The sequence below is a fragment of the Populus alba genome, chromosome 1 (assembly GCF_005239225.2).
Source record: "Populus alba chromosome 1, ASM523922v2, whole genome shotgun sequence".
In the NCBI taxonomy this organism is placed as follows: Eukaryota; Viridiplantae; Streptophyta; class Magnoliopsida; order Malpighiales; family Salicaceae; genus Populus; species Populus alba.
Window position 1 is genome coordinate 53,908,632 of NC_133284.1, and position 26,111 is coordinate 53,934,742.

The 26,111-nt window shown below is 34.2% G+C and overlaps 3 protein-coding genes, 1 long non-coding RNA gene and 1 other non-coding gene across 8 annotated transcripts; 3 read left to right on the forward strand and 2 right to left on the reverse strand.

Moving 5' to 3' along the window:
- Window positions 1-8,925: 8,925 nt before the first annotated feature.
- LOC118035887 (monolignol oxidoreductase AtBBE-like 15) lies at window positions 8,926-10,811 on the forward strand. The gene has a single exon (XM_035041551.2). It carries the CDS (start codon window positions 9,000-9,002, stop codon window positions 10,581-10,583), a length of 1,584 nt encoding a protein of 527 aa, XP_034897442.1. The 5' UTR covers window positions 8,926-8,999; the 3' UTR covers window positions 10,584-10,811.
- A 4,382-nt stretch (window positions 10,812-15,193) lies between these two features.
- LOC140956220 (uncharacterized) lies at window positions 15,194-15,800 on the forward strand. The gene is made up of 3 exons (XR_012171364.1): window positions 15,194-15,218; window positions 15,321-15,435; window positions 15,672-15,800. It is a non-coding gene; the product is annotated as an uncharacterized lncRNA (long non-coding RNA).
- A 1,352-nt stretch (window positions 15,801-17,152) lies between these two features.
- LOC118035881 (uncharacterized) lies at window positions 17,153-23,225 on the forward strand. 4 transcript variants are annotated; one of them, XR_012171361.1, is made up of 8 exons: window positions 17,153-17,686; window positions 18,369-19,972; window positions 20,123-20,253; window positions 20,378-21,216; window positions 21,353-21,465; window positions 21,717-22,329; window positions 22,429-22,791; window positions 22,990-23,225. XR_012171361.1 is itself a non-coding variant. In XM_073412891.1 (6 exons), the coding sequence occupies exons 1-6, from the start codon at window positions 17,297-17,299 to the stop codon at window positions 22,018-22,020; spliced, it is 3,381 nt and encodes a 1,126-aa protein (XP_073268992.1). In that variant the 5' UTR covers window positions 17,153-17,296; the 3' UTR covers window positions 22,021-22,346. The 4 variants fall into 4 exon arrangements, 1 of the variants encoding a protein (XP_073268992.1); XR_012171362.1 differs by having other exon boundaries at window positions 22,454-22,791; XR_012171363.1 differs by having other exon boundaries at window positions 22,474-22,791.
- A 72-nt stretch (window positions 23,226-23,297) lies between these two features.
- Window positions 23,298-23,388, reverse strand: TRNAY-GUA (transfer RNA tyrosine (anticodon GUA)). Its single transcript is given in 2 exon segments — window positions 23,298-23,333; window positions 23,352-23,388. It is a non-coding gene; the product is annotated as a tRNA-Tyr (tRNA).
- Window positions 23,389-23,658: 270 nt separating this feature from the next.
- Window positions 23,659-25,565, reverse strand: LOC118035891 (tetrahydroberberine oxidase-like). Its single transcript, XM_035041556.2, has one exon. It carries the CDS (start codon window positions 25,450-25,452, stop codon window positions 23,845-23,847), a length of 1,608 nt encoding a protein of 535 aa, XP_034897447.1. The 5' UTR covers window positions 25,453-25,565; the 3' UTR covers window positions 23,659-23,844.
- Window positions 25,566-26,111: the final 546 nt, after the last annotated feature.

Genomic DNA, 26,111 nt, shown 5'->3' on the forward strand with positions numbered 1-26,111 from the left:
AAAAATTAGATCAATATTTTTTTATTCTCTACTCTAGCGCCAATGAATAAATAAATAAAAATAAATTTATTTTTACACATGCACATATTTTTTTATTTTTCTAGCTAAATAAAATAAAATACAACGGATAAAAATAATATAAATTTAATCCGGTATTTTTATTCCTAACTCTGGCGTTAGTTTAAACCAATAAATTTACATTATTTTTATTCATGCATACGCATTTTATATTTTTTTTCTATTTCTTTATTTTTCTATTTTTTTTTATTTTTTTATTTTTTTTCTGGGCTGGGTCTTGAGCAACACGCGTGCGCTAACGCACGCGTGTTGCTTCAGTGTGCAAGTGAATTAAAATTCACTTGCACAAAGCCAATGCTAATTAAATTAACAAAGAAGCAAAGTTTGCTTACCTGGTGCTGGAGACTGAAGACGCTTGCAGTGCTGATGGACCCTCGCCTATGGTTTCCCTTTATCTTCCTTCTGTGCTCACTTTGTCAGCGTTTCCTCTTCGTTTTTCTTAGCAATTTTTGAAACCAAGAAGATGATGGAGAAGTCGGCCTGCTATGAATTGGTTATTGATTCTAGGTTTTTCTGCAGGGACAAAAACAGTGGCAAAAACCAATACTCCTCTCTGTGTTGCTCCTTGATTTTTATTCTCTTTCGGTTTTTTTTCTTTGTTTTGTTTTGTGCTCTGTGTGGTTTCTCTCTGCCCTCCCCTGTTTATTCCTCTGTTTTTTTCTTTGGTTTCCGGTCCTTCCTTTGTGTGTAGGGACGAAAGCAATGACAAAACCAATACTCCTATCCATCCTGCTCCTTCACTTTTCCTTCTCTTTTCTGTGTTTTGGTTTTTTTGTTCTGTATTTCTGCTTTGATTTTTGCTCTGATTTTCCCCGGTTTCTGGTTTTTCGTCTGGGTTTAGCTTCCGGTTCCTTTCCTCCCAGTTTCTTTTTCTCTTTCCCCCGTGCATGGACTATCTCTGGCTTTTATAACCAGAGAACAAAGCCGTTTCTTCAAGCAATAAATTGTGTTAATTGCAGGTGTAATGGTGGGAGCGGTGGTGGGCGTCCGTTTCAGTCGGGAAGAAGATGAACAGTAGCAGGAAAACGGCGCCGTTTTTGGTGTTTTGTGTTTTGATCCTTGACATTTTGAATTTGTGCAGTCCAGTCCTTGGATAAATTGTAATTAAACCCCTACATCTCAGCACCATTTACACATTGGTCCTTGGATTTTAATTTCTTTCAAATTGGCCAAGAATTAGCCCTATACTTTGATAATTGTTTAATTAAGTCCCTGATTTCATTAATTTAATTAAATCCAAGTCCAATTAAGTCTCAAAACTTATCAATTCTCCAATTAAACCCTTAATTAAATTAATTACAAGTTTAATTAAGTCTCAAAACTTATCAATTCTCTCATTAAACCCTTAATTGGATTAATTAAATTAATTACAAGCTCAATTAAGTCTCAAAACTTATCAATTCTCCAATTAAACCCTTGATTGGATTAATTAGATTAATTTCAAAGTTTAATTAAACCCCAAAACTTCCCAATCATGTTGCCTTTAACCCAAATTTAATCCATTCTTCATTTTATTTCATTTTACTTGTTTTTTCATCATTATCATCATTTTTTTATATTCCTTTTCAGTAAATAAAATAATAATAATAATAATAATAATAATAATAATAATAATAATAATTAAAATAAAATGGTTAAAAATTAGGTTATGACAACCTTTAACCTTGACTTGTCTTTTAAGTGTAGACAATTTTTACTTTTTGGCATTTATATAACATTCCTCAAAGTTTTCTTGGATGCCCCTCTAATTTATGGCTTTTTTTTTCACTTCTAGCCCTTTTTCTCAAGAGTTGGGCTTCCTTTCTTAACATTGTTTTTTACTATTGGTTCTAATAATACCTTCATCTTTTCAACCAAAACGCTCTCGTTTGCCCATAGTGTGGTGTATGATTTATGTCAGGGTTTCTTTTTGAAAGAGAGATTCTATTAGGCTTAAATTGGGATTGTAAAGGATATATATTTTAAGAATTGTGAAAGAAATAAACAAAGATGATCTTTTTCTCATTTCAAGCAGAGTTGGTTAGAACCGATAAATTTTAACCTCATCCAACGTAATAATTTTAGACTTACAAGGAATTATAATTCTCAAGTCCATCACTACCGAATCCACTACATGTCATTATGCATACTTTTAAATTTAGCTACATGATGTGCTATTCAATTTCATATGTGAGTTCAAAATTTATTTGTTCACTCGATATTATTTATCAATTCATTTTAACGAACATCGAGTCATTTCTACTATCAAAACACTTTTAATCTTTAAAAAATGATTAGCCTTAAGTTGGCATGTTAGAGTTTGGTCAAAATATTTTATCAAAATACCTCTTAGAAAAACATTTCTTTATTTCAAGACAATAATAAGACAAAGAATAAAGAACAATTCATTGAAAGTTTGTGATGCACTAACGATATAGGTAATTGCATATTATGTATGCATCATCAGCATTTTGCAAGCTACTGGTCATTATTAAAGATAGGGGTGACTATACAGTAGGTACCATTATTCTTCACAAACTCAATTTGTTCCTTGCTTACCAACTTTCAAACTTGATACTTGAGATTTTTACAGTTTTCAATCAAATGGCCCAGGACCCCACCATGATATTCACATCTCATTTGGATTATACCACCTAGAAAATGATGGTTGCATGGGATTTAATAGAGTCGAGGCAACAAGTCTATAGTCTAACAAATGCTGGTAAACAAACTTAAATGGTAAATGTATGTCAATATTTGACAAAGGCATTTGAGCAGTTAATGTTACATCAAGACCTAGCTGGACCACATAACTAATATTTCCCACCTAAAATTCATATTCTGATTAATCTCTCGTTATTATTTTGGAACCCATGGTAAGCCCTCCAATGTTTCGCATTTTAATCGCTTATATAGTTCTTTCAGCAATCCTCACGGCTTCAAAGAAATGTTGAGTTAAGCTTCCCATCAAATGCTTATAATAAAGGGATTGAAAGGTGTTGGCAAACAACATTATCATTTCTATTTCTATCAATGAAGGTTGGACATGTGTTGTCGTATCTCACCATCTTTTTTCATGGCCATTCAGGTGGTTCTGTTAAAAGAAGTTTCCAGATTTGAATTTATATTTGCTTCAAGAATGCGTTTACCAGATCCTTTCACTTATTAATCTTGGTACTATTCAATCTCATATATCAGCTTAATGCAGACCCTATGAAACTATCCTGAAAGAAATACATTAGCATTTTATAGTTATGGATCACTTCAATCATCTTGTTATAGTGTGATAAGAGATGGGAGTTCGAGCATTCTAATCTGGTGTACTGATGAAGCTAGGCACTTTAACAAACTTCAATTGCCAATACAGGATCAGTTGGATTATTTTCTTCAATTGCTCTCAATTTATCTTTTAAAGTAGCCAATTTATCATAGTCCCTGAGACTAGTACACCTATCATCAGAAGTTCCTTCCATTGTTAGATCCATGGTTAGCTTGAGTTGGCTATATAAGGGCAAAAGAAACAAAATGTCACTCAATTACTAAGTCTGCCCTAAAGTTCTGAGATGTGTGAAGGATATAGGCTGATATTACTTCCACAAGAGGCTATGCAGATGTTCCCTTTTCCATTATTTGAAACTCAGTGCTTCTTTAAGTTAAATATTTGTGAGTCTAGCTACTTCACCTTTTGATGCTCTTCAATTTCCTTTTGATAATGAGCCTCTATCTGGGGAGCCCTTTCTTTGTTTTCTATAATTTTTTTGTTAGTTAGGTGTAATAGACCATTACTCCTCCTATCATTGGAAAAATTAAAGAACAGGAGTTTCTAGCCTTGAAAAAAGGGACATGTCAGTGCTTGACTATGAAAGGAGGTTTCATGACATTTCCATGTTTGCTTCACATTATACCCCCAGTGAACAACATAGGGTTGAAAGACTACGAGATGGACTGCGACAAAAGTTAAGGAAGGATTGGTTACCTTTAAATTTGGGACTGCCAGAGAGCTTATTGAGGCAGCAGAGGCCCTTAAGACATGTTTGAGGGCGGTAAAGCCCAAAGTGGACAATATATGGCAAGTTGGGCCAGGTTGTACAAGATTTAATATGGATTCAAGCAATCTCATAGTAATTTGGTCCTTCATTCCTTTTTAATAATTGCCCCGCTTGGCACTCAGGAAAAAAATAGAATTTTTTTCATAAATCTAAATGTCATTTGAGAAATTTGATCAGGCGCAAAGTTGTAGTTCAACTTTATAATAATGCATAATAAAAAATACTCTTATGCCCTTGAAATCTGGCGAAAAAAAATATATAGTCTTTTTATTAAGAGTTTTTCAACTTCTTCTTTTAATTTGCACAATAAAACAACGATTATACCCTTGGTGTGCTTAGAAAAAATGGTTTTGCCCACAGTGAGAGGTTTGTTTGTCTATCGCAAATATTATTATTTTTAATACAATAAAAATTATGTTGTTAACCTTTGACCCTTTTTTCATTTTCAAATGATGACTTCTGAGGGTGTTTTTTTGTCTTTGCGCTATCTTTGGGTTTTTTTTTTTGTAATAATGGTATGTCCTTGGGCCTATTTTTTAATGTTAATTAACCTTACATTAAAATATTCATAAATCGATATAAAATATGTTTAAAACATTTCATCATTGCATAAGAGTCCTGAGAGCTTGCATATTCTAAAAGTGTTATGTGAGGACAATTTACGTGGTTCAAAAAAAAAATTACCGATTGTGCTGTCTCATGCGATGCACAAAGATATGGCTTTACTAACAAATACTGATGAGAGGTGTGTTCACCAAGGCAAGGTGGTGGTTCCATGATGATCGGGGTTTTTCTCCTGCCCTTCGTTTCTCTCTTTTAGGCCTTGGTTTTCATGTCAGGCCTTGAAAATTTTAGTTATGTCCTCCCATTTTTGTATTTATTTTGGTTTGGTTCTCATTTTTTTTTTTCTATTTTTGCTTTGATTTTAATGTTTCTTAAAGTTTGGTTTTTTTTCAATTTCCTCCCTTTTGGCGCATTTAATTTTAATGTTTCTTTTTTTTTTCTTTTTCATTCTCTCCTACTTGATTTTCATGTTAGCCTTAAAAAAAAATGAAATCAACCCCTAGGGTTTGTTATATTTAAGATTTCATCCTTATTCTCTTCATTACAATTTTAAAAATTATGGAATTAAGGGGTTTTTGCAATTTCATTGTTATTCTCTTTATTAAATTAAGATTTTTTTTTTAATTTCGCCCCCAATTAGATATTTGGTTCATGTCTTTCTATTGTTATTTTTTTTAAATGGTTTTTTCAATTTTTTGACAATTTCATCATTCTTTTGTTTTTTTCTTCAAATCTAATCCTTTTTTTTATTAATCTTTTTTTGGTCTTTGTTAAATTTAGATTTTCTAAAGAAATTTTGTTTTTGAATTGAATTAATTGATTTTTGCTATCCAAATATTAAATTTTTTAGGTGTTGAGCTCTTGAGTTGAGTCTGGATCAAGAATTTAATGGATTGCGGGTTTGAGAGTTTAACCCGAATTTACAAGGTTTGCATCGTTTTGGTATTTTTTTTCTCTGATGAAAAATATAATTGGTCCTATTTTGTTTTTTTTTCATTAAATTAAATGTATTGATTGCATCCCTGACATTTAATTTGAGGCAATACTTGAAGGAATTTTGTTTTCTTAATTTTCTATTTTGAAATTAGTATTTTTTTGTTTATTTACTTTTTTTTTTCTATTAAGTTATCCCGATATCATGTCTCGAGTCATAGATTCACTAGGTTCACTAAGTTTAGCTCGATTATTTTTTTCATTGCTTTTTAAATATTTTTGGACCTCGAATCAATAATTATATAATCTTTGGATTTTGTTCTTTTAAAAAATATATGCATCATCTCGAAATCTTTTCTGCGATAAAACAAATGATAGGCCTGCAGCGTTGCACAAGCCACTTACCAAATAATGATCGTCGGTTAGTTTTGCTCACGGGTTTTAACAATCTCACTTGAATTTAGCTAGTGCTTTGTTTTTTAATATTTTTTTTCATTTGATTTTTTTTTTCTGATTTTATCCTTTTATATTTTTATTATAGGGGATTGACTATCATTATTTTTTAGCTCTCTTTCTATGGTATCAAGTCGTGGATTTTTTTCTGTTCCTTTAAAATCCAATAATAGTGTTTCGGGGTATCAATTTTTTTACATTGACAAAAAAAATTTGATCTGGCCCACAGTAAAACGCGGACCATCTATTTAATTTATCATTTTTTTTTTTCATTAGATTGATAAATTCATCATTTTTTTATGAACTTCTCGTAAACTTGATTAGAAAAAAGCTAAGATTAGATTCAATGCAAATCATTGCAACATCAGTTTTGAATTTTATTATTTATCATAATATATATTTATCTCTAAAAACTTCATTTTTATCACGGTTGAAAAAAAAAATTTGGAGCATGTGATAGGCTTGATGGTTTGAAATTATAACCATACTATTAGTCCCTATTCTCTAAAATTATTATAAAATTTTTCTCAAAACAGAAAAAATTTGAAAATATTTAATGCAAATCATTTCTACCATTAGATTCAATTAATTCCGTCTTTCGATTTGAAAAAAAAAAATCAATTTAATCCCTAGAACTGAATTTTAAATTTTTCTTTGACCAAATGATCAAAGTTGCCTAAGCTGACTTAGCATTAGCTTTAATTACAGGGAAATTCAAGATGCCTAAGGAGAGCTTTTAAAGATGAAATTGCCCTTTTGTTCCCAATCATCAATTCATGTGAGTTTCTTCATCTTGGGTTGCGAGTCAGAATTAATCATTATGATTGCCTCTACAAATTATAACCAGTTTCATTAGAGCTCAAGTGCTTAGAACTAGTGTTGGTAAAAGAATTATTTTAAGACCAATTTCACTGCCATTTAATTTATGTCGTTGTAAAATTTTTTCAGTTGATTTCGATTTAAAATAATATTGCCAACAAAGTTTAGATATAGAGAAATTATATAGTAGGAAATGATTTTAAAATGTTTACGTATTAAAATGTTTATTTAAAGTATTGAAATGTGCATACAGTTTGTCTAAGAGAGGTTCCAAAAAGATTGCTGATATGTCTCAGTTTTTTACTTCTTGGTATTTTGAATTTAAAACTAATATTTATATAAAATTCATTTAAATTTCCCTTAAATTATATTGGAACCTAGGAGTGCGTCTTATTTCTTGGAGAGATTCATTATTGTAATGGTTAAAATCTTGAGTCTTGAACCTCTAACAGATTTCAACTGAGGACTTGTATTGGAACATGGGCTAGTCACTTTACTTGAATCGAAAATATTTTGCTATCTTTGACATTTAAAAATTGTGAATAAATAAAACACGCATGATAATTTTTTAATTAAAAAATAATTTTTTTCTTTTTTTCTTTTTTTGTTAGTTGATGTTAATAAGGCCATTTATTACGAATCTTAAAATTTCACATTGGTAAGGAATTATTTTGTTACGAGATAATATTAATAATAGAAAAATAACTAACTAAACTATTGTTTAGTTACTATTTTAAAACTAAAAAATAGGAAAAAATAGAAAGAATGTCTTTTGATATTTTTTTGTTTTAAAAAATAAGATTCACTCAAAAAACTGGTCTTAAAGATGAATTTACCAAAAATTAACAAAAAAAAAAGAGAAGAACATGTCCCTTGATTTTTTTTTTGTTTTAAAAAAAAGTTCACTTTAAAAATGTTTTAAAAATAAATTTTTTTTTTTGTTCCTTTGACAAAGCATGCTTTTTATTCTTTTCTGATTCTATTTCTATCCTGGAATAATAACAAAAAACAAAATACAAAAAAGTTTCTAAACATTCCAATTATTCAATTAAACATACAATAACAATAAAAATAGAAAGTATAGTATATCAACAGAAATATTTCTTACATAAAAACGAGTATATATTTCAGTGGGGAGGAGGGATGATGTGTTTTATGGAGAGAGAGAAGAATTTTAAAGCAAAATATCTAACAAAACAAACTACAAGAAAAAATCCAATAATTAAAAAAAATTATTCTTGGTGTATGAAATCTCAAGAATACCTTCACGTTAAAATAATAATAATAATAATAATTAAAAAAAAAAAAAAAAAAAAAACCTCGATTAGATCACACATAAAGAAGTAGGTAAAAATTCTTACTTAACTCATGATCACCCCAAATTTGAGACTTTTGCAAAATTCAAAGCATTTGTCAAACAAAAAAACTACAAGAAACATTATAGAAGTAATATAATTATGTTGCAACATGTGTTTTTCTTTGGGTCAATATAATATATTCATACGGAAAACTAAATTCATTTGACGTGATCAAATTTATAGATATGTACTCAAACTAAAAAGATTCATAATTTTCTTTCTTGTTTACAGCTTGGGCCATGGAGCGAATCCTTGCCAACCCTCAGGACCTACAAAAATATGTCTTGATTAGGCTTGCAAAGGAAGAAATTATTATTTTGTAAGCACGTAATGTTCTCCTACCACTGGAGTTTCCAGCATCGCAGAGAGTCGGTTGTTTCAGAATCTCAAAGGGTAGGTAACATGAAATGGAGTATAATATAATGAGATGTTGAAATGGTGGCTTAGGGGCAGGTTGTTGCTCTTCGGGATTTCTAAATGCCCTGTGCTTAGGATTTGGTTGAATCAGAAAGTCAGCTAAAATATTTGTTAAGTTATAAGTGCGTCTTCACATGGCAACCAGTTTACACAGCCAATTTTTTGCTGCCACAAGTTGTGTGTACGTTAATTTGTTAAAAATAGAATAAAAACTATTCACCTAGGATTTGAATAATTCTTTCTTGTACTCTTCAAATCACTATATAAGTAATCTTGGGACTTGAGTTCTTGAAACACAAGGCAAGGAGATAGCAAAAAATGGTGCTTTCAAGTTTCTTCAATTCTTTCAATGCTCGTAGTCTTGCTTCTGTCTCCTTTTGTAGTTTCATTTACAATTCAGGATACGTTTCTACAATGTCTCCGAACTACTTCACATTCCTCCTTTCCTTTCTCCACTGCCTTGTACACTCCAATTGACAACTCTTCCTTCACCACAGTTTTACTTTCTACTGCTCAAAACCTCAGGTACACGTTGCCTTCAGTGCCAAAGCCTGAGTTTATCTTCACACCGCTCAATGAATCTGACATCCAAGCAGCTGTTGTTTGCTGTAAACAGCTTGGAATTCACTTCAGAGTCCGCAGCAGTGGAGGCCATTGGGGGGATTATGAGGCTGTCTCTTATGTCTCTGAAATTGAATCGCCTTTCATAATTATAGACCTTGCCAAGCTACGATCTATTGACGTTGACATCGAAGATAGTAGCGCTTGGGTTCAGGGCAGGTGCCACAAAACAAATGGTGAGCTTTACTACAGGATTGCTGAAAAAAGTAAAACTCATGGTTTCGCTGCTGGCCTTTGCACCAGTTTAGGCATTGGAGGGCACATCACAGGAGGTGCTTATGGTCCTATGATGAGGAAATATGGCCTTGGTGCTGACAATGTTCTCGACGCTCGCATAATTGATGCTCAGGGAAGGATTCTTGACAGGCAAGCCATGGGGGAAGAGCTTTTTTGGGCAATCAGAGGAGGAGGAGGAGGTAGCTTTGGTATCATTACTGCCTGGAAAGTAAAATTGGTCCCTGTGCCAGAAAATGTGACGGTTTTTACAGTTCGTAAGACCTTGGAACAAGGTGCCACTAAGCTCCTCTATCGGTGGCAGCAAGTTGCTGACAAACTCGACGAAGATCTCTTCATTAGAGTTATCATTCAAACAGCTGGTAACAAGGGTAATAGAACTATTTCGACTTCCTATAATGCCTTGTTTCTTGGTGATGCCAATAGACTCCTCAAGGTAATGGAAGAAGGATTTCCAGAATTGGGTTTGACACCAAAGGATTGTATCGAAACTACATGGCTTGGATCGGTGCTGTATATTGGCGGCTATCCAAGCACTACGCCTCCTGAAGTTTTACTTCAAGCAAAGAATCTCTTGAAGAGCTACTTCAAAGCCAAGTCAGATTTTGTCCAAGAACCTATCCCTGAAACTGGACTGGAAGGTATATGGATAAGATTTCTTAAAGAAGATAGTCCTTTAATGATATGGAATCCTTATGGTGGAATGATGAGCAAAATCTCTGAGTCAGAGACTCCTTTCCCCCATCGAAAGGGTGACCTTTTCATGATCCAGTATGTAAATGCCTGGCAAGATGCTTCAGGGAATGTTGGAAGGCACTTAAAGTGGATGAGAGGGCTTTACAAGTACATGACACCTTATGTTTCCAAGAATCCAAGGGAAGCATATGTGAATTACAGGGATCTTGATTTGGGTATGAACAGAAATACTCGCACAAACTTTAAGAGGGCAAGGGTTTGGGGTGCTAAGTACTACAAGGATAACTTCTACAGATTGGCATTAGTGAAGAGCATTGTTGATCCTGAAAACATTTTCAGGCATGAACAAAGCATTCCACCTCTTCCACTGCACATGAGGTAAAGAAGCTGAAGAGGAATTCATGGCCAGGAAAAAGGGTGGTTGGATCACCATGTTTATGTGTCTGTGATTGGACCAGCATGGCAGCATCCTAAGTTTGTTCCAATATTTTGGCGAAGTAGACAGTCATTCCTGTCGCAGAATGATGTGTAATAAGCAAGTTATTCTATCAAGTAGTGTTCAAAATGTACTATAAAATTTATAAATAATCGTGGCAGTTGAAGACTCGAAGATGCTCAGATCTCAATTATCACAGCAATTCGATGAACAAGTTCAAAAAATTTGAATAAAATAGTTGCAGATAAGGCCCCGTGGGCAGTTCATCAACATCAAGTTCACCTATTGACAAGATATATATATTAATTACTTGCATCGCATCTTCTGCCTCCAAAATTAATAATTGAAGTTCAGCCTGACTCTTGAGGTTGTCCTTTGTCGGTCCCCTCCAGCTGTATGCGCAGGGATGGATCTTAGATTGAACACTTCATTTTTGGGGAAGTCGCATTAATTAAGAAGAAAAATGTTCAGCAGGGAGAACGGAATAATATCTCATTCTTTGTAGGCTTGATTTTTATTTTTATTTTTATTTTATTGTTTATGGGGAATGGGAGGTCAAATAGTTATCGAGTTTTAAATCTATGGCGAAGAACATAGCCCCTACCCTAACTCCATCCCCATGCATGTACGGACAGTCAATAAAAGATGTTGGACCTTGTAATAAAAGTTGAGGAGGAATTCAAGACTATATATATATATATATATTAGAGGATCCGCCACCGACCAAAATATTTATTTATATAGAACGTAGCCATGCCATGATGCATCATGTCCATTTCATGTAATATTATCACCTCAATGAGCAATAATGTCGGTGCAATCAGTGCTTTAATTTAATGCTTAAAAAAAGTTGCTATCTGATAAGTATTCTTGATAATAATAGAGAAAAAAACTTGAGAAGATTGGATGAAATATTGAGGCAAAGAAAAGAGAAAAACACTCCTTGAAACTTTGTGCAAGTAAGAGTGTTCTCTAAGAAAAAGAATAGCAAAAGCAAACATTAAACAATTACTAGCAGCTAGCTGGGTAAGGTCTTCGCAAAAATAGCACCCTAAAAAAAAAGTCAATTCAAAACCCTTGGCATTAATTATATATATATATATATATATATATATATAGTAAAATACTAGATAATTGCTTCTACTACATGGCAAGTCATGTCAATTTTTTATTTGACATAAAAAAAAATATTCAAGTGTTGTTAATATATTTATTAAAAAAAAATCTTGTAGAAGTTGACCCAATATTACATAGTCGACTTTACAGATCCAAAAACAACTCTAATGACCGATTAAAATATAGTTTAACTAAAAAAAATAAAGACGATATCTTTTTAGATGACAACATGTTACATCTACCAAGATTTACTCGAATAAACTCGAATTGACTTAGATCAACTCAAGTTAACTTATCAAATCTCCAACCCAAGTCATGACACATTGATAACCCTATAGCAAGCAAATAAAAAAATATTAAGCCCAATTCACAATTAACTCAAATTAAAAATAAGATTAAATTAAAAAAAATGAGTCGAGTTAACCCGGGTTACCTGCCTAGCCTTCATCATGAAACCGGGGTAATAATATAGAAAAAAAATTAAAATAAATTATAAAACTCAATTCTCAATCAACTCAATGTTGAAAAATGAAATTGTAAAAAAAAATTAAAAATACATGAAAAAACCACATGAGTCGACTAAGTTAATCAATCAAACCCATGATCTGAGTCATGAGGCCGGAGTAACTTTATATAAAGCAACCCAAAAAAAAATATAAAGCCTAATTCTCAATCAACATAATATTAAAGGATAAAATTTAAAAAAAAAACAAAACAAAACAAACTCGAGGCAACCGAGATAACCATCGATCTAATTCATGAGACCGTGATAATCTATTATTTAAAGAATTGAATAAAGTAAAAAAACTCCAATTTTGAAAATTTTGCAAAGAAAAGAAAACAACGATCAAAATAATAAGGATTGAATCTATTATGAGAAAATTTAGGTGGATGGAATCATAAAAAAAAACATGCAATTCTAAAAATTATATTAGACTACAAAAAAATAACAGTTAGAAGATTGAGGGCCACATTTGACAAAGCTAAAAATTTAATGAGAATGAAATTGAAACAAAAAAAGCAATTCAAAGAATTATTTAAAAAAAAATAGAAACAAAAGCAAAGAGACTAAATTAAAAAGAAATAGAAGTTTGGGAGCTGACTTGAAAAATCAGATGAGAGGACATAAATATTAAAGAAGAGAGAGGAAAGAAAAAAGAATAAAATGGTTGTCGGTGACAAACCATACAAATCTAGGGAAGGGATGCTGAGACGAAAATGATGCCACCCCAAATCAGCCACACATGCTGTTCAAAGACAATAAAACTGATGAGGTGTATTTGTTACACATTAGCTTTGTTTTTTTAAAAAAAAGTACTTAAATAACCCAACCCCTACTCATTAATTACAAAATAAGAAAATGACAAGAATACCTTTTAATCTTAAAGTTAAATTTACTGGCATCAAGGGCACAGAGGCTATTTTACTATGCAACTAAATGGGAAATAATGAAAAGGCCCTCCATCTCTTGGAACAAATCTTACCTGAACTGGGTTTGGCCCGACAGGATTGTATTGAGACAAGCTGGATCGATTCTACTGTATATCTTGCTTTCTTCCCGAACAATACTCCTCCTGAAGGTGTACTCCAACGAAAGAATGTGGTCAGACTCTTCTTCAAAGGCAAGTCGGGCTATGCCAAAGAACAGGAACCTGCAACTGCACTTGAAGAGTTAAAAAAATATTAATTTAAAATAATAAAAAATTATATATATTTTAAAATATTTTTGAAAAAATAAATAGTGCTTTTAATGGAATTAAGTGGATATGGTATTTAATATTTATGATATTCTTAAAACTTAAACAAAATTAAATATAAAAAAAGGTAAGAAAAAAACATGGCACTAGGGTTACATTTAAGACTTATTTATTTTAAATGTTAAATGACTTTTTTGTAATTTTTTTATTATTTTCATTGATGACTATTTTTTCAAACAATCTCATGAGACATTTTTATTCTTTTTTTTTTTTGAAGTCTTAAATTAATTTTCGAGAAAAAATTCCATGAACATGAAAAAAATTAAAGAGTTATTGCATATATATATTCATTTCAAGCTTGGTTCTTTGTAAAACATTAGGGTTTTTTTCATGCCAATTAAGTTGTTCATAGGACAAGCATTTTTATTATGTTTTTTAGTTGTCATAATTTTTGCCTAATTTAAATTAGTCTTGAACTTTTACATAAATTTTTATTAGGATTATTTGATTTAATTATTTTCAATGGCGAGACATTTTGATTTTATATATATATTAACATATGAAATATAATCACAATACATTTCTTGTACAAGCAATGGTTAAAACTCATTCCATGTTAATATATGATTTTGGAAGGGGGTGAGAAAAAAACTAAAAAACCGATTAAACTGAGAAAACCTGAAAAAAAATAACTGAAAAAAATTCGATAAAACTGATTAAAATTTTTTTTTAAAAAAATTGATCAATTTGGTTTAGTTTTTGGTTTTATAAGCCTAAAACCAAAAAACCCAAACCGAAAAAACCAAAAACAAAGTGAGTCAAACCGGAAAAAGCGAGCAAAACTGGAAAAAACAAGCCAAAACCGAGCCAAGCTGATTTAAACCGGTTTTTATCCTAAAAAACGACTTGAACCGAAACCAGTCGGTTTGAACCAGTTTTTTTTTTTTTAAAAAAAAAATCGATTTGAACCAATTTTGGTTTTCTTATCACCCCTAATTTTGGATGCAATCAATATTTTAAAAAAAAAATCAAACAAATAACCGAAATCAATCCAAATTTATTAATATTCTAATTTGGGTTGCAAAATAAAAAAATCAATTTAAATTCATAAAAATAAATCTATTTAGAAAATAAATTAAATTTGAATTTACAAAAATTCTAAAAATAATTATTAATAATTATTTTCATATTTACTCTAAAAAATCTAAACTTAAAATACCTAAAACTTGATAAGTAAAGATAGCGTGCTTTTTAAAATATATATTTTTAAAAAATTTATTAAACTAAATATTTCTTAGATTTTTTTTTTATATTTCAACATTAAAATTCAAAACAATTAAAAAATTTAATTTAATATTTTTTCAAACCAAAAATACTTTTTAAAAATATATGAAAACAGAAACAAAACCTATACCTTATCAAAACCAAGTCGAACAAGAAGAAAGAAAAGTAGAGAACCTAGAAGAGGCCCAAACTTCTGACAAGAGACGGTCGAGCTAGCCCATTTAGGCCCATATCCGTATCCGATTAGGTTTCTTATTTTTACATGTTAGGATTTTTTATTTTCCTCCATCTTTTTAGGGTTTATTTAGGGCTTTTCTTCTGCCCTCGAATTCATCATTCAAAAATCAAATAAAAACCCTTTTATTTATTGATAATCTAACAAATAATGCCTCCTTGATTTGTCGTTGGTTTTTCTTGTCAAACCATGACTGCTGATGTTTCAGTAAAGAAGGAAGCCACGGTGAGGAATCCATGCTGCAATGTGGTAAGTCATTGTTATATTGAATTATAGATTTTTATTTGGTTTTTGTTGATTTTTTCAATTTTGTTGATTAATTTTTTGTGGGTTTGGTTTTTTTTATTGTAGTGGAAGGAGAAGTGTAGGAAGTTCGAAGAGGGAAGGAAGAGTTTGAGGCAAGCAATCAAGCTTTTGACTGAACAAGCCGATAAACTTCAGGCTGAGAATGTTAGTCTCAAGAAAGGTAAAAGTTTCAATTTTTTTTAAAAGAATCTGATTTGATTTGGTAGTTAAATATGTGTATGGGGTTTTAGGATGGATTTTCTTTTTACTAGATAATTTTGTTATAATGTTGATTTGTTGGGTTGGCTTTTGATTTTAAGTTAAAATTTTGATGACCAATTTTTTGATTCGGTAGAATATATCTATCTCACTTGTTAGTTAGTATTGATGAAATGCCTCGTTTGTTGATTTGGGCAGTGGATCCATGATGATGAAATGAATGATGAGGCAAAAACTATATTGGATTTTTGTTTGATACTAGGAGGCATGCTTTTTTGCTAGTGTTGTAGAAATTTACGTTAGTGTGGGTTTTTTGCAGCATGTGAGGAAGAGAGAGTGAAGGTGGAGGCTGAGAAAGGGGGGGAAGAGAAAGAAGCGGTTTTGAGAGTTATGTTGGAGAATGAGATTTCTGCTCTTAAGTCTGAAATACCCACCTTACAGCAGAAGGGAAGTGCATTTTCAGAAGATGAAAATGGAGAGGTTAAGCTGCTTCAAGATCATGTTTTTGAAGGAGAGAAGGAAATCAGCAGGCTCAAGGAGCTTATTGAGGGAGAGAAAATAAGAGCAGATTCTGAAAAGAAGAATGCTGAGGTGGAGAAGAAGAGTGCTGGTGATGCATGGAAACATGTGAAAGCTGAGGAAGAGGGGAAAGAGAAAGAAGAGGCTTTGAGATTTTTGTTGGAAAATGAGATTTCTGCCCTTAAGTCTGAAATATCCACCTTACAGTGGAAGGGAAGTGCAGTTGCAGAAGAAAAAAATCAGGAGGTTAAGCTTCTTCAAGATCAAGTTTCTAAAGGGGAGAAGGAAATCAGTAGGCTCAAGGAGCTTCTTGAGATTGCAAAAACAAGGGTGGATTCTGAAAAGAAGAATGCTGAGGTGGAGAAGAAAAGTGCCTCTGAAGCATGGAAACTTGTGAGAGCTGAAAAAGCTAAGGCTGATGAAGAGAGGAAGCATGCTAGTAGTGAGGGGCTGAAGGTTGAGGAATATCGGCATCAGTTGGAGGCGTTGAAGAAAGAAGCCGAATTAGCAAAATCAAAGTTGGCTTCTGAAACTTTGAAGTATGAAGAGGCAAACAAGAAGTTCGAAACTGAAAAACTCAAGGTGACCAAAGAGAAAAAGCGTGCTGATTCAGAGATGGCGAAAGCAGAGGTGAAGAAAAAGCTTGCAGAAGCAAACAGGAAGAAGCTCGCTGAAGAAAAATCTCACACTGAAAATCTTTCCAAGCAGTTGGAAGATGTGAGACAAAGAATTGAGGAACTACAGAAGGCTGAGGAATATCAGCTTCAGTTAGAGTCTTTAAAAAAAGAAGCTGCTGAATCAAAATCAAAGATGGCTTCCGAGACTCTGAAGCTTGAAGATGCGAACAAAAAGTTGGAAGCAGAAAAAGCTAAGGTGATGGAAGAGAGAAAACGTGCTGATTCAGAGATGGCTAAAGCAAAGGAGCAGAAGAAACTTGCTGAAACAACTGGAATGAAGGTCGTAGAGGAAAAGTCTCATGCTGATAATCTTTCTCGGCAGTTGGAAGATGCTAGAATAAAGATTGAGGAGCTGGAGAAGGGGATAAATAGATTCATGCTCACCAAAAATATGGGTGGGGCCTTTGATGATCAACATGAAATTTTGAATGGTGAAGCTGCCACAATTAGGTTTAGGGATTTATTGGAAAATTTGAAGAACAATTCAGATCAATCAAAGCTGGTTTTGGAGTTCTTAAATTCCAAGAAGGCTAACAAAAGGTTAGATATTGAGAAGCAAAAAGCTATTACTGAGAAAAAACATGCAGATTTGGAGATACTGAAAGCAGAAAAGCTTAAAAAGCAGAAATGAATAGGAAGGTGGCAGCAGAAGAAAAATCTCGTGCTGATCAGTTGTCTCAACAGCTAGAAGAATATAAAATAAAAATTGAAGGATTACAGAAGCAGATGCAGGAACTCCTATCCTCCAAAAAAATGGTTGTGGCTTCTTCAGGTTTACCTGACAAAGTTCTGAATGTGGAGAAGACAAAACTGAAGCTCTTGGAAAAACAAGTGAAGCTTGAAAAGATGCGATTAAAGCATGCCAAAGAAGGGGCTAAGATGGAAATAAACCGTAATGGTATTCTACAGCAAGAACTAGCTTGCTTGAAACTTGATTTTGGTCAATTGTTGTTTCGCCTGGATGTACTGGATAAATATTTCTCATCTAGCAATGGGGGTACAAAGAAAATGGAAAAGGTCAGTCCCGCTTTTGAATCAACTACAACCTTCTCTTTTGAACTTTTAATTTGGAATAAAAAACACTTGTTTTGATGACAGTGGCCATGCAATTTATTTTTTAAAAGTAGCAAACAGGATTTGACATTTGTTGCTATACTTAACAACGGTTTTATTTTTCTGTACTGCCTGGTTACCTGATGCCTCTTTATTGACATTTGTTCTCAATACTAATTTATATTGAAGTTTTAGGATTGCTGTGGCCAATGTTTTACTATTGACCAATATGTATTGGAATTGTCTTATAGGTTAGAAACATTCATTCTTAATCATTTCATAAAGTTCACTGTTTCTTATGTTGGAGTGTTAGTGCAGGCCATAAAAGCATGGGGGATAGTATGTTTTAGATTTGAATTTTTATCTAGTGATGGAAAAAGGATGGTGAAAGTTTCTCGTGTTCAGTTGATGTTTTGAGTTAGCAGTTATGCATCTTTCCATGGCTGTTGTAGCTCACATTGATTAGCTTTTCAAATGTTTAGTTTAATAATTATCATTGGACTTGAAAACTTATATCACAGTGTTATTTTGTCTTTGCTTAAATATTCGTTGTTGTTTCTAATGCATTTGTTCTGTTCTATGCTACCAAATCTGCACAAGCCTTGGCTAATAGTTTGCTAACTGGACTGTTTGATGGACTTGGCAGGTTGGGGACCTCGGAACCATGCAAAGGTCAAAGTTGAAGAGAAAATTGTGTGCAGGAGAACCATTTCAGACGCATCCTAATAATGAAAGTGAACTTCTGAAGCCTAGCGGCTTGGCTATGACCATCTCTGAACCTCTCAAGCAGACACTTAACTGCAAAGCTCCATTGGTTTCACCATCTGGTGGGAACTATACTGCATCCATCTCAGGTATTGATTCTAAATTGGAGTCTCTGCTTGGAGGCTCTAACCGAAAATTGTTACAGACTTCTGCAATAAATTCCAGTTCGGCATCTTTTTCTGATGGTCAGTTGGTCGGTTCACAGGAAAGGGGTGTGTTTGTTCCCACATCAAAGAACTTGGTAGAAGAGAACTTTAATGCTCAAACAACAATTTCCAGCATGTCTGGCGAAGTCACTAAAGTACAGCATGATAAAAATCTTGCTGTGGTTGCAGAAAATAGTGTTAGAAGTCGTCTTAGCATTGACATCATTGGAAGAGTGAATGGACACAGTAAGAAGAGGAGGATCCTTGATGCAGTTGAATCTGTTGAACTTTTGTGTTCAGAGGGTAAGAAGCTGCACCTGCAGATGGAAGAGAAACTCTCTGCCTTGCATGGTATGTTAAACAAACAAATTGAAAAATCACACGAAGATGCCATTGTGGAACCTATTATGCAAGGTGGCTCATATGCTAACCACGAGAGGACTCGTAAAACAAGAAAGGTATCTTATGAAGAGAATGTAATTATCCACCGTTTATCAGGCATAGATCAGCTAGAGAAGACCAAAAAAACTGGGAAAGAAGTCCTTGAATATGCAAATGCCTTCGGATATACCTCCAATCCTGCCAATCATATAATGGGAGCTTCAAAAGCATGCTGGGAAGGTTTGATCGATTCTTTTGAAAGTAGCCCCGGAGATATGGCAAGTTTTGAGAAAGTAGCCAATGGGGATTACATGAAATTGCTGGACTTAGATAACTCTGCAGATGAGGAATGTTACAGGAGAGCAATGGAAATGCCTATGTCCCCAACTCTTCCTGAGATAGGGTCTTCAGGTGCTGAAATATCTGCTAACAAACCCTTACTTGTTGAAAGCTTCCTTGGACGTTTACCAAATAGAAAGGAATCTTTAGTGCCTTCTTTTAGCTCAGATGCCATTGATGTAGAAATTAGTTCCAATCATCTGAAAGACAGATCCTTTGGAACTTCCCGCGCTGATTTACTGCATGAAAATGAAGGTCCTGCAGATTCCTTAGATATTCTAGGCAATAGAAGTGGCACTTGTAACACCATGGATTCTGGAAAAGTTTCTGATGGTCGGACCAGGGATCCTGGATCTGATTTGGACACTGAGATGCTGAACATACCTAGTTCTAGATATGAGGGCCTGAATTTTCCAATTGAAGGTGAACTTGGTTCTATACATGACAATATTCCTAAATACTGTGTGATGTTTTCGGATATAAATGACACTATAAGCATGTCTAGAATATTTTTTGCGACTCAAACTTGTTTGGCTCGCTGTTCTTTGGACATTCAAGCAGATTGTATGGTTCAAAAGATCTTGTGTGCTCTTAAAATGGAAGGGAAAATCTTACCCAAGTGAGCAATTCATCTCTATTAAAGCATATCATATCTGCACTGTTGTAGAGTCTTACATGAGTTTAATTCTCAAATTAATTAATAGAGTCTGGGTGCTTGGTCAGATAATTACATCGGGTTTTCTCCTTGTTTTCTGTCTACATCTTTTAGGGAGAAGGCTTGCACATTTTTCACTTTACTGCTGCTGAATTTCTCTGCTAGCAATTGGGGGAAATTTCGAAGCTTTTCGGATCCAGATTTTCTCCCTGGGTTAGATTCTTTTGCCAGAGACATAAATGCAGGTATTTATTTGTTATTGATTTTTCTTCTGATACTATAATGCTTTTTTTTTTTTTTTTTTGTCTGCACAATCAAATTTTTTCAATGTTTTTGTTGAGCCTGACTTTTGTGTTTCCTTGAATGCAGTTGTTTCTGATGTTGAGGCAAGAAACTTGTTTGCAGAAGTATGTTGTTTGGATGAGCTGCTTGGCCTCATTGAAGAATTCCTCCTAGATGGGAAATTGATGGTATATGCAGATCTATCTTCTGAACCATTGAGTGGATGTGATTCGATGATAGACATCCTTCTGGATGGTGTAAATATAAAATTTGCCTCCAAATCAGCTTCATCCAATCTTTTGGTGGCAGGGAGTATCATACTAGCATCAATATGTGCAGCAATTGACCACATTGGATTTCTTTGTCAAGCTTCGTACAGCCTGTTGCGGATGCACAGTTGTGATACTGTTTCTGCACTTGCTATTCTTCACATTTTTGCTTACCTGGCTGGAGAGAAGTTTTTATCCCCGAGGAAGCACAGTTTGACAATGACCGTGTTGAAATCAGTGATCATTTTTCTTGAAGGAGGAGATTCATCAGTTGCTTCAGCAGCTTCCAGTCTTACCATGTGTAAGGGCGGAATGTTCCATCCATGTGCTAAATGTCCCTTTTCAACTGATGTTGTCTCCATAGATATTGTCACGTCAATGCTTTTGGAAAAGCTTCAAAATTGTGCTGTTTCTGGAATCATGCATCATCTGATGGAATCACCCAGCTTGTCAAACTCCAATGTACCATGCTGCAAGGATATAGCTAAACAGACTTTAAGTCATGAAGTGATTACTTCTGTCCTTGATTTGAATTGTGATGCATCCTGTAGTTTAAACAAGTGTGTGATACCTGCCCAATCAAATTCTATTATGAATGGGATTTTGTGTGACCTGAGCGATCTTCTATCGTTGGTCGAGCTGCTTGCTTTCAATATGGTATGTGGTTTCCTATTTTGGTTTTATATCAGTGTTTCCTATTTTGTACTTCCATTGTGTTCATTACTTAATTGTTTATGGTCCCGAAAAATGTGGCAAAGCTGATTTTCACCTGTCTTTTCATGTCCATATGCAGAGCTGGGAGTGGACCTGTGGAAAAATTATAACTGAGCTGTTGGAAATGCTAGAAAGAACTAAGTTAGACAGCTTTGCTGTTGCTGTGGTTACTCTCCTCGGTCAACTTGGAAGGTATGCTTAGCATGATCAGTTATTTGCAGTTTATGTTTATACAATATTAATTACTGTTTTATCATGAGAAGCTGTTTACATTTGAATATTGGGCTTTTGGGAATGGATACATTTTGTTTCTCATGCTATGGTTTTATGGCACAAACCCACTTAGTGACTTTTTCTTGATTTGTCTTGGACAGTGTACAAAAACGTTTCTTGTATTTTGCATGACTAACTACTGGATAATTTAATCTACTATGTTGATTTAGGCTTGGAGTTGCTGCTTGTGGCTATGAAGATAAAGGAGTAGAGAACTTGAGATGTAAATTATCTGGCTTTCTTTCATGGGATGCTACCATCCAAATGGCTCTTCCTGTTCAAATTGCCCTGGCCACTTCTTTGCTAGCGCTACTTTCTCTAGAATTTGAAAAGGTCATCCAGAGCAATTGTAACCTTCCAACAATTGCATGTCAATCCGTTTTTATTGATCATTTAAGAAGCTGGTTTTATTCACTGACCAAGGAGCGGCAAGTATTGTCACGCAGCCTCTTACAATCTTGTGATGTCCTATGAATTGAGGCAATTGCATGGTTGCAATAAGAACATATTACCATCTGCAACAATGCCCTTTCAGTTCGAAGTAGAAGTTTCTCAGTAGTGAGAGGTTATCAACATGTCATACGGGTTAAAGTGAGTAGAAATTTTGACGGGGTTCACATTTAATAGGTTTTCCATTCTGAGATGGAGTTCTCCATACAAAAAGTCTTTTCTTTCCTTTTCTTTCGAGTTCTGAGCAGGTAGCAAAAAAAAACAACACAAATTTTGAGACGTAGCTTGTATGAAAGCCTTTCTGTATGAGTTCTCTCCCTCGCTATTAAATTTGTAAGTTTTTTGAAGCACCTTCTATAGTTGCATTGTTTCCCAGCTTGCATGATTTAACGAACCATTTCAATTTACAATTTACTTCTTCTGGGTAAAAAGAATGCTAATGCAGCGATGAGCCCAGGTGTTCTACATGAAATGCAGGTCTCGATGAAGAACTCTTCAGGGCGTTAAAAATTTCTCCATGGTTCCTTGCCGGCTTTTGTTAACGTGGTTGGCTTAGTTGCACAGGTGATAGTGGAGCATGCTTTGCTTTTATAGTCATGTACAAATCCTTAATTACCTTATTTCAATAGCATAATTCACTCTCCTTGCAATGCCATCGTTTAGTATTGGAGTTTCTCCTTTTTTGACGTGACACATAGCCATGCCAAGAGTCTTTGGGTGCTGCATGGTGCGTATATTTCCAATCCTGTGGCACTGCTCTCAAGTACTTTGTCAAGAAATTACTACAACTGTGAGGTAAGTCTCTCTCTCTCCCCCTCCTTTTCTTTTTAGAGAAAGAAAATGTAGAAATTTTACCAAGTTGTCTGTCACAAGTTATCGGAGGGACTATTTTCCCTTGCTGGCTCCCTGATCTAAAGCCTATGGTGTCAATTAACTCGAGCCTGGCACTCACATGGAACACATCTCACATCGTTTCTTTTTCTTTTTATGCAGTCCATGTTGGAAAAAGACCTCATTTTGCATGACTGTTTATGTATTGCCTCTCATTCGTTCTTCCCACCACAAGGATCCATTATCATGAACACCAACTCCTCCAAGAACCTCTCCCGAGTGAGTTCATTTTTATTTGTTTCGGCAATTAGCAGTGACTTTTGTCTTGAAGAACCGGATTGTATGTTTATTATCTTTTGTAAAAACTAGTTGGAAAAATAAATGAATTTTACTCACGATCTCTAGAACATTATAACCAAGTAGATATATAGCATTATAAAAAATAAATCACAAAACAAAAAGGATAAAAATCCGACCTGCCGGATTCGAACCAGCGACCTAAGGATTGGCTGCTGGCATCACCACTACAGTCCTCCGCTCTACCAACTGAGCTAAGGTCGGCTTGTTTTTGTTGTAACAGATAATTTTGTAATTCTACTGAGAATCTTGTATTCTTGTGACTTTTTTTAATAGACTTCCAGACTGCTTTTGTCATTGTGTTTCAAATATATTTGAGTGTATTTTTTATACAAAATTAAATTGAGATTGTTTTATTTTTTTATGGTTTTGATTTACGGATATTTTTTTAATAAAAAAATACTTAAAAAAAAACCATGAACTACTATAAAAAAACACAAGTTGGAGTGGGGGTTAATTTCATAACAGGGGGTTTTGGGGCCCTTTGGGGACCCTCAACATATTTAATATTAATATTTATTTCAAATCCTAATAATTGACAAAGATGAAGCTTGCTCAACCCTATAAATCTCCAACATAAGAAACAAAATATAAAAAAGCCAAAGATGTGCGGTGAAATAATTAGCATTGTAATTCATATAGAATGCAACATCCTTTTCTTCATTCCACTTCCCTCTTTCCTTCACTCAAATTGAGGGATGGTAATGGTATGCTTTGTTCATAAGCAAAGAAATTGTAAGGATCAACCATACCCTTCACAATCTTCAGCCTCTCAAAATTGTTCTTGAAATACTTTTGACCCCATTTTGCAGCTTCATCATTCTTACCCAAATCCAAATCTCTGTAGTTCACGTAGGCACCCCTTGGATTCTTAGACACATATGGTGTCATGTTCTCATATATGGACCTTATCCAATTTATGTGCCTCTGTGATGACACGATGTCCCCGTCTTCCCACTTAACAAAATACTGTATGTTGTACAGAATTCCTTCTCTATATGGAAATGGAGTTTCTGATTCTGATATTTCCTCCATTCTTCCACCATAAGGATCCATGATCAATATTGGCTTCTCTTCTTCCAAACACCAACTCCATAGCTTTTCCAGAACAGGCTCTGCTATGGGATGCTCAATAAAATCTGTTGTCGCCTTGAAGAAGCCTTTTGGTTCTGGTTTCCTGTTTACAAGGGCTTCCAGAGTTTCCCCTTCGGGGTACACTGAGAAGTAAAGGATGGACTCAATCCAGCTCATTTCAGTACAATCTATACTCCTTAAGCCCAAATCAGGAAAACTTTCCTCCATTGTTTCAAGGAGCTGATCAGTTCTTCCAAGAAACAAAGAGTTAAAAGTTGCTTTGATGGTTCTGTTCCCTTTGCTTGCATCACCAACAGCTTCTATAATGACCCTAATGAACAAGTTTTCATCAAGATTTGGCCCTATATGTTGCCACTTGTGGACAAGACTAGTTGCTCCTTGCTCTAGTGTCCTTCCAACACTGAATACAGTGACGGTTGTTGGAACATGAACAAGGTTCACCTTCCAAGCAAGGATGACCCCAAAACTTGCTCCCCCGCCTCCTCTAATAGCCCAAAAGAGATCCTCTCCCATTGATCCTCTATCAAGAACTCTTCCATTGACATCAACTATGTGAGCATCAAGAATGTGATCAGAAGCTAGGCCGTAATTTCTCAACATGGTACCAAACCCACCTCCACTAAAGTGCCCGCCAACACCAACTGTCGGACAAATTCCTGCTGGAAATCCATGGACTGGACTTCTCTCTGCAATCCTATAATACAATTCACCAACTGTTGCCCCGGCCTGGACCCATGCACTGTTATCTTCCAAGTCAACTATTATTGATCTAAGATTGAAAAGATCAAGAATCACAAAAGGGACATCTGACGTGTACGAAAGGCCTTCGTAGTCATGTCCACCACTTCTGATTGTGATTTGCAACCCATGCTGCCTACAGCATGTGACTGTGGCCTGCACATGGGAGTAGGCCAAAGGTGTGACTATGTAAAGTGGCTTAGGAGTTGAGGGAGAGTAGAACCTAAGGTTTTGAATAGGATATTCAAGAGAAAACTGAAAGGAAGAATCATTTGGAGTTAGCACAACGTTGGAGAGTGATATTTGTGGAGGGATCTTTGAAGAAAGACATTGAATGAAAGAATCATGGCTTGGAATACTGGAACGTTTTGATGATGGGACAAGGAAGACTAAGAGAGAAAATATGGAGAGAGATCTTCTGACTTGCAAATCCATTTTCTTTGCTGGATATGCAATACCTGATCGTTGATTTTCTTCTTACTGACCCACTGTAGCACCATTGCATGTTAGTTTAGCTTATTAAAGAAACACAGACAGCATCTTATCTTAAGTTTCCACACTTCAATGTCTGTGACCTATAAAAAAATATGAAAAGTTTTAATTAGAGACAATAATGGGCAGCTGGTGGTAGCTGATAATGATACAACGTGCTTCTCATTGCAAATCCTCGTGGATTAATTCAACCATAGTTAACTTTAGCTGTTGATCAACTCAACAACCCAAATTGGATTTATTTTACGTTTTATTTTGAATTGTTTTTAATATTGATCTGAGTAAACTTGTATGAGCTAACACGTTGATCTATTGCTACACAGTCGACTCGATTAAATTTAGTTTAAATCCAACCATGTTAAAATCAAGAGATTTTTCCTTAAAAAACTTAGATAAAATTGTTTTGAATAAAATTATGAAATTAGATTGACAAGATGATATGCAAGTTGACCTGATAATCCAGCAAACCAAGCCCTAAACCTAGTCAAAATTTAGCTGGTTCTGACAGTTATGAATTTACTTTTCGAGGTAGTTATTCTCTTTGTCTGGTGTTCATTCAATTTACCAATAACTCTTGAGCTTGACATGTGCTAGAAACCTGC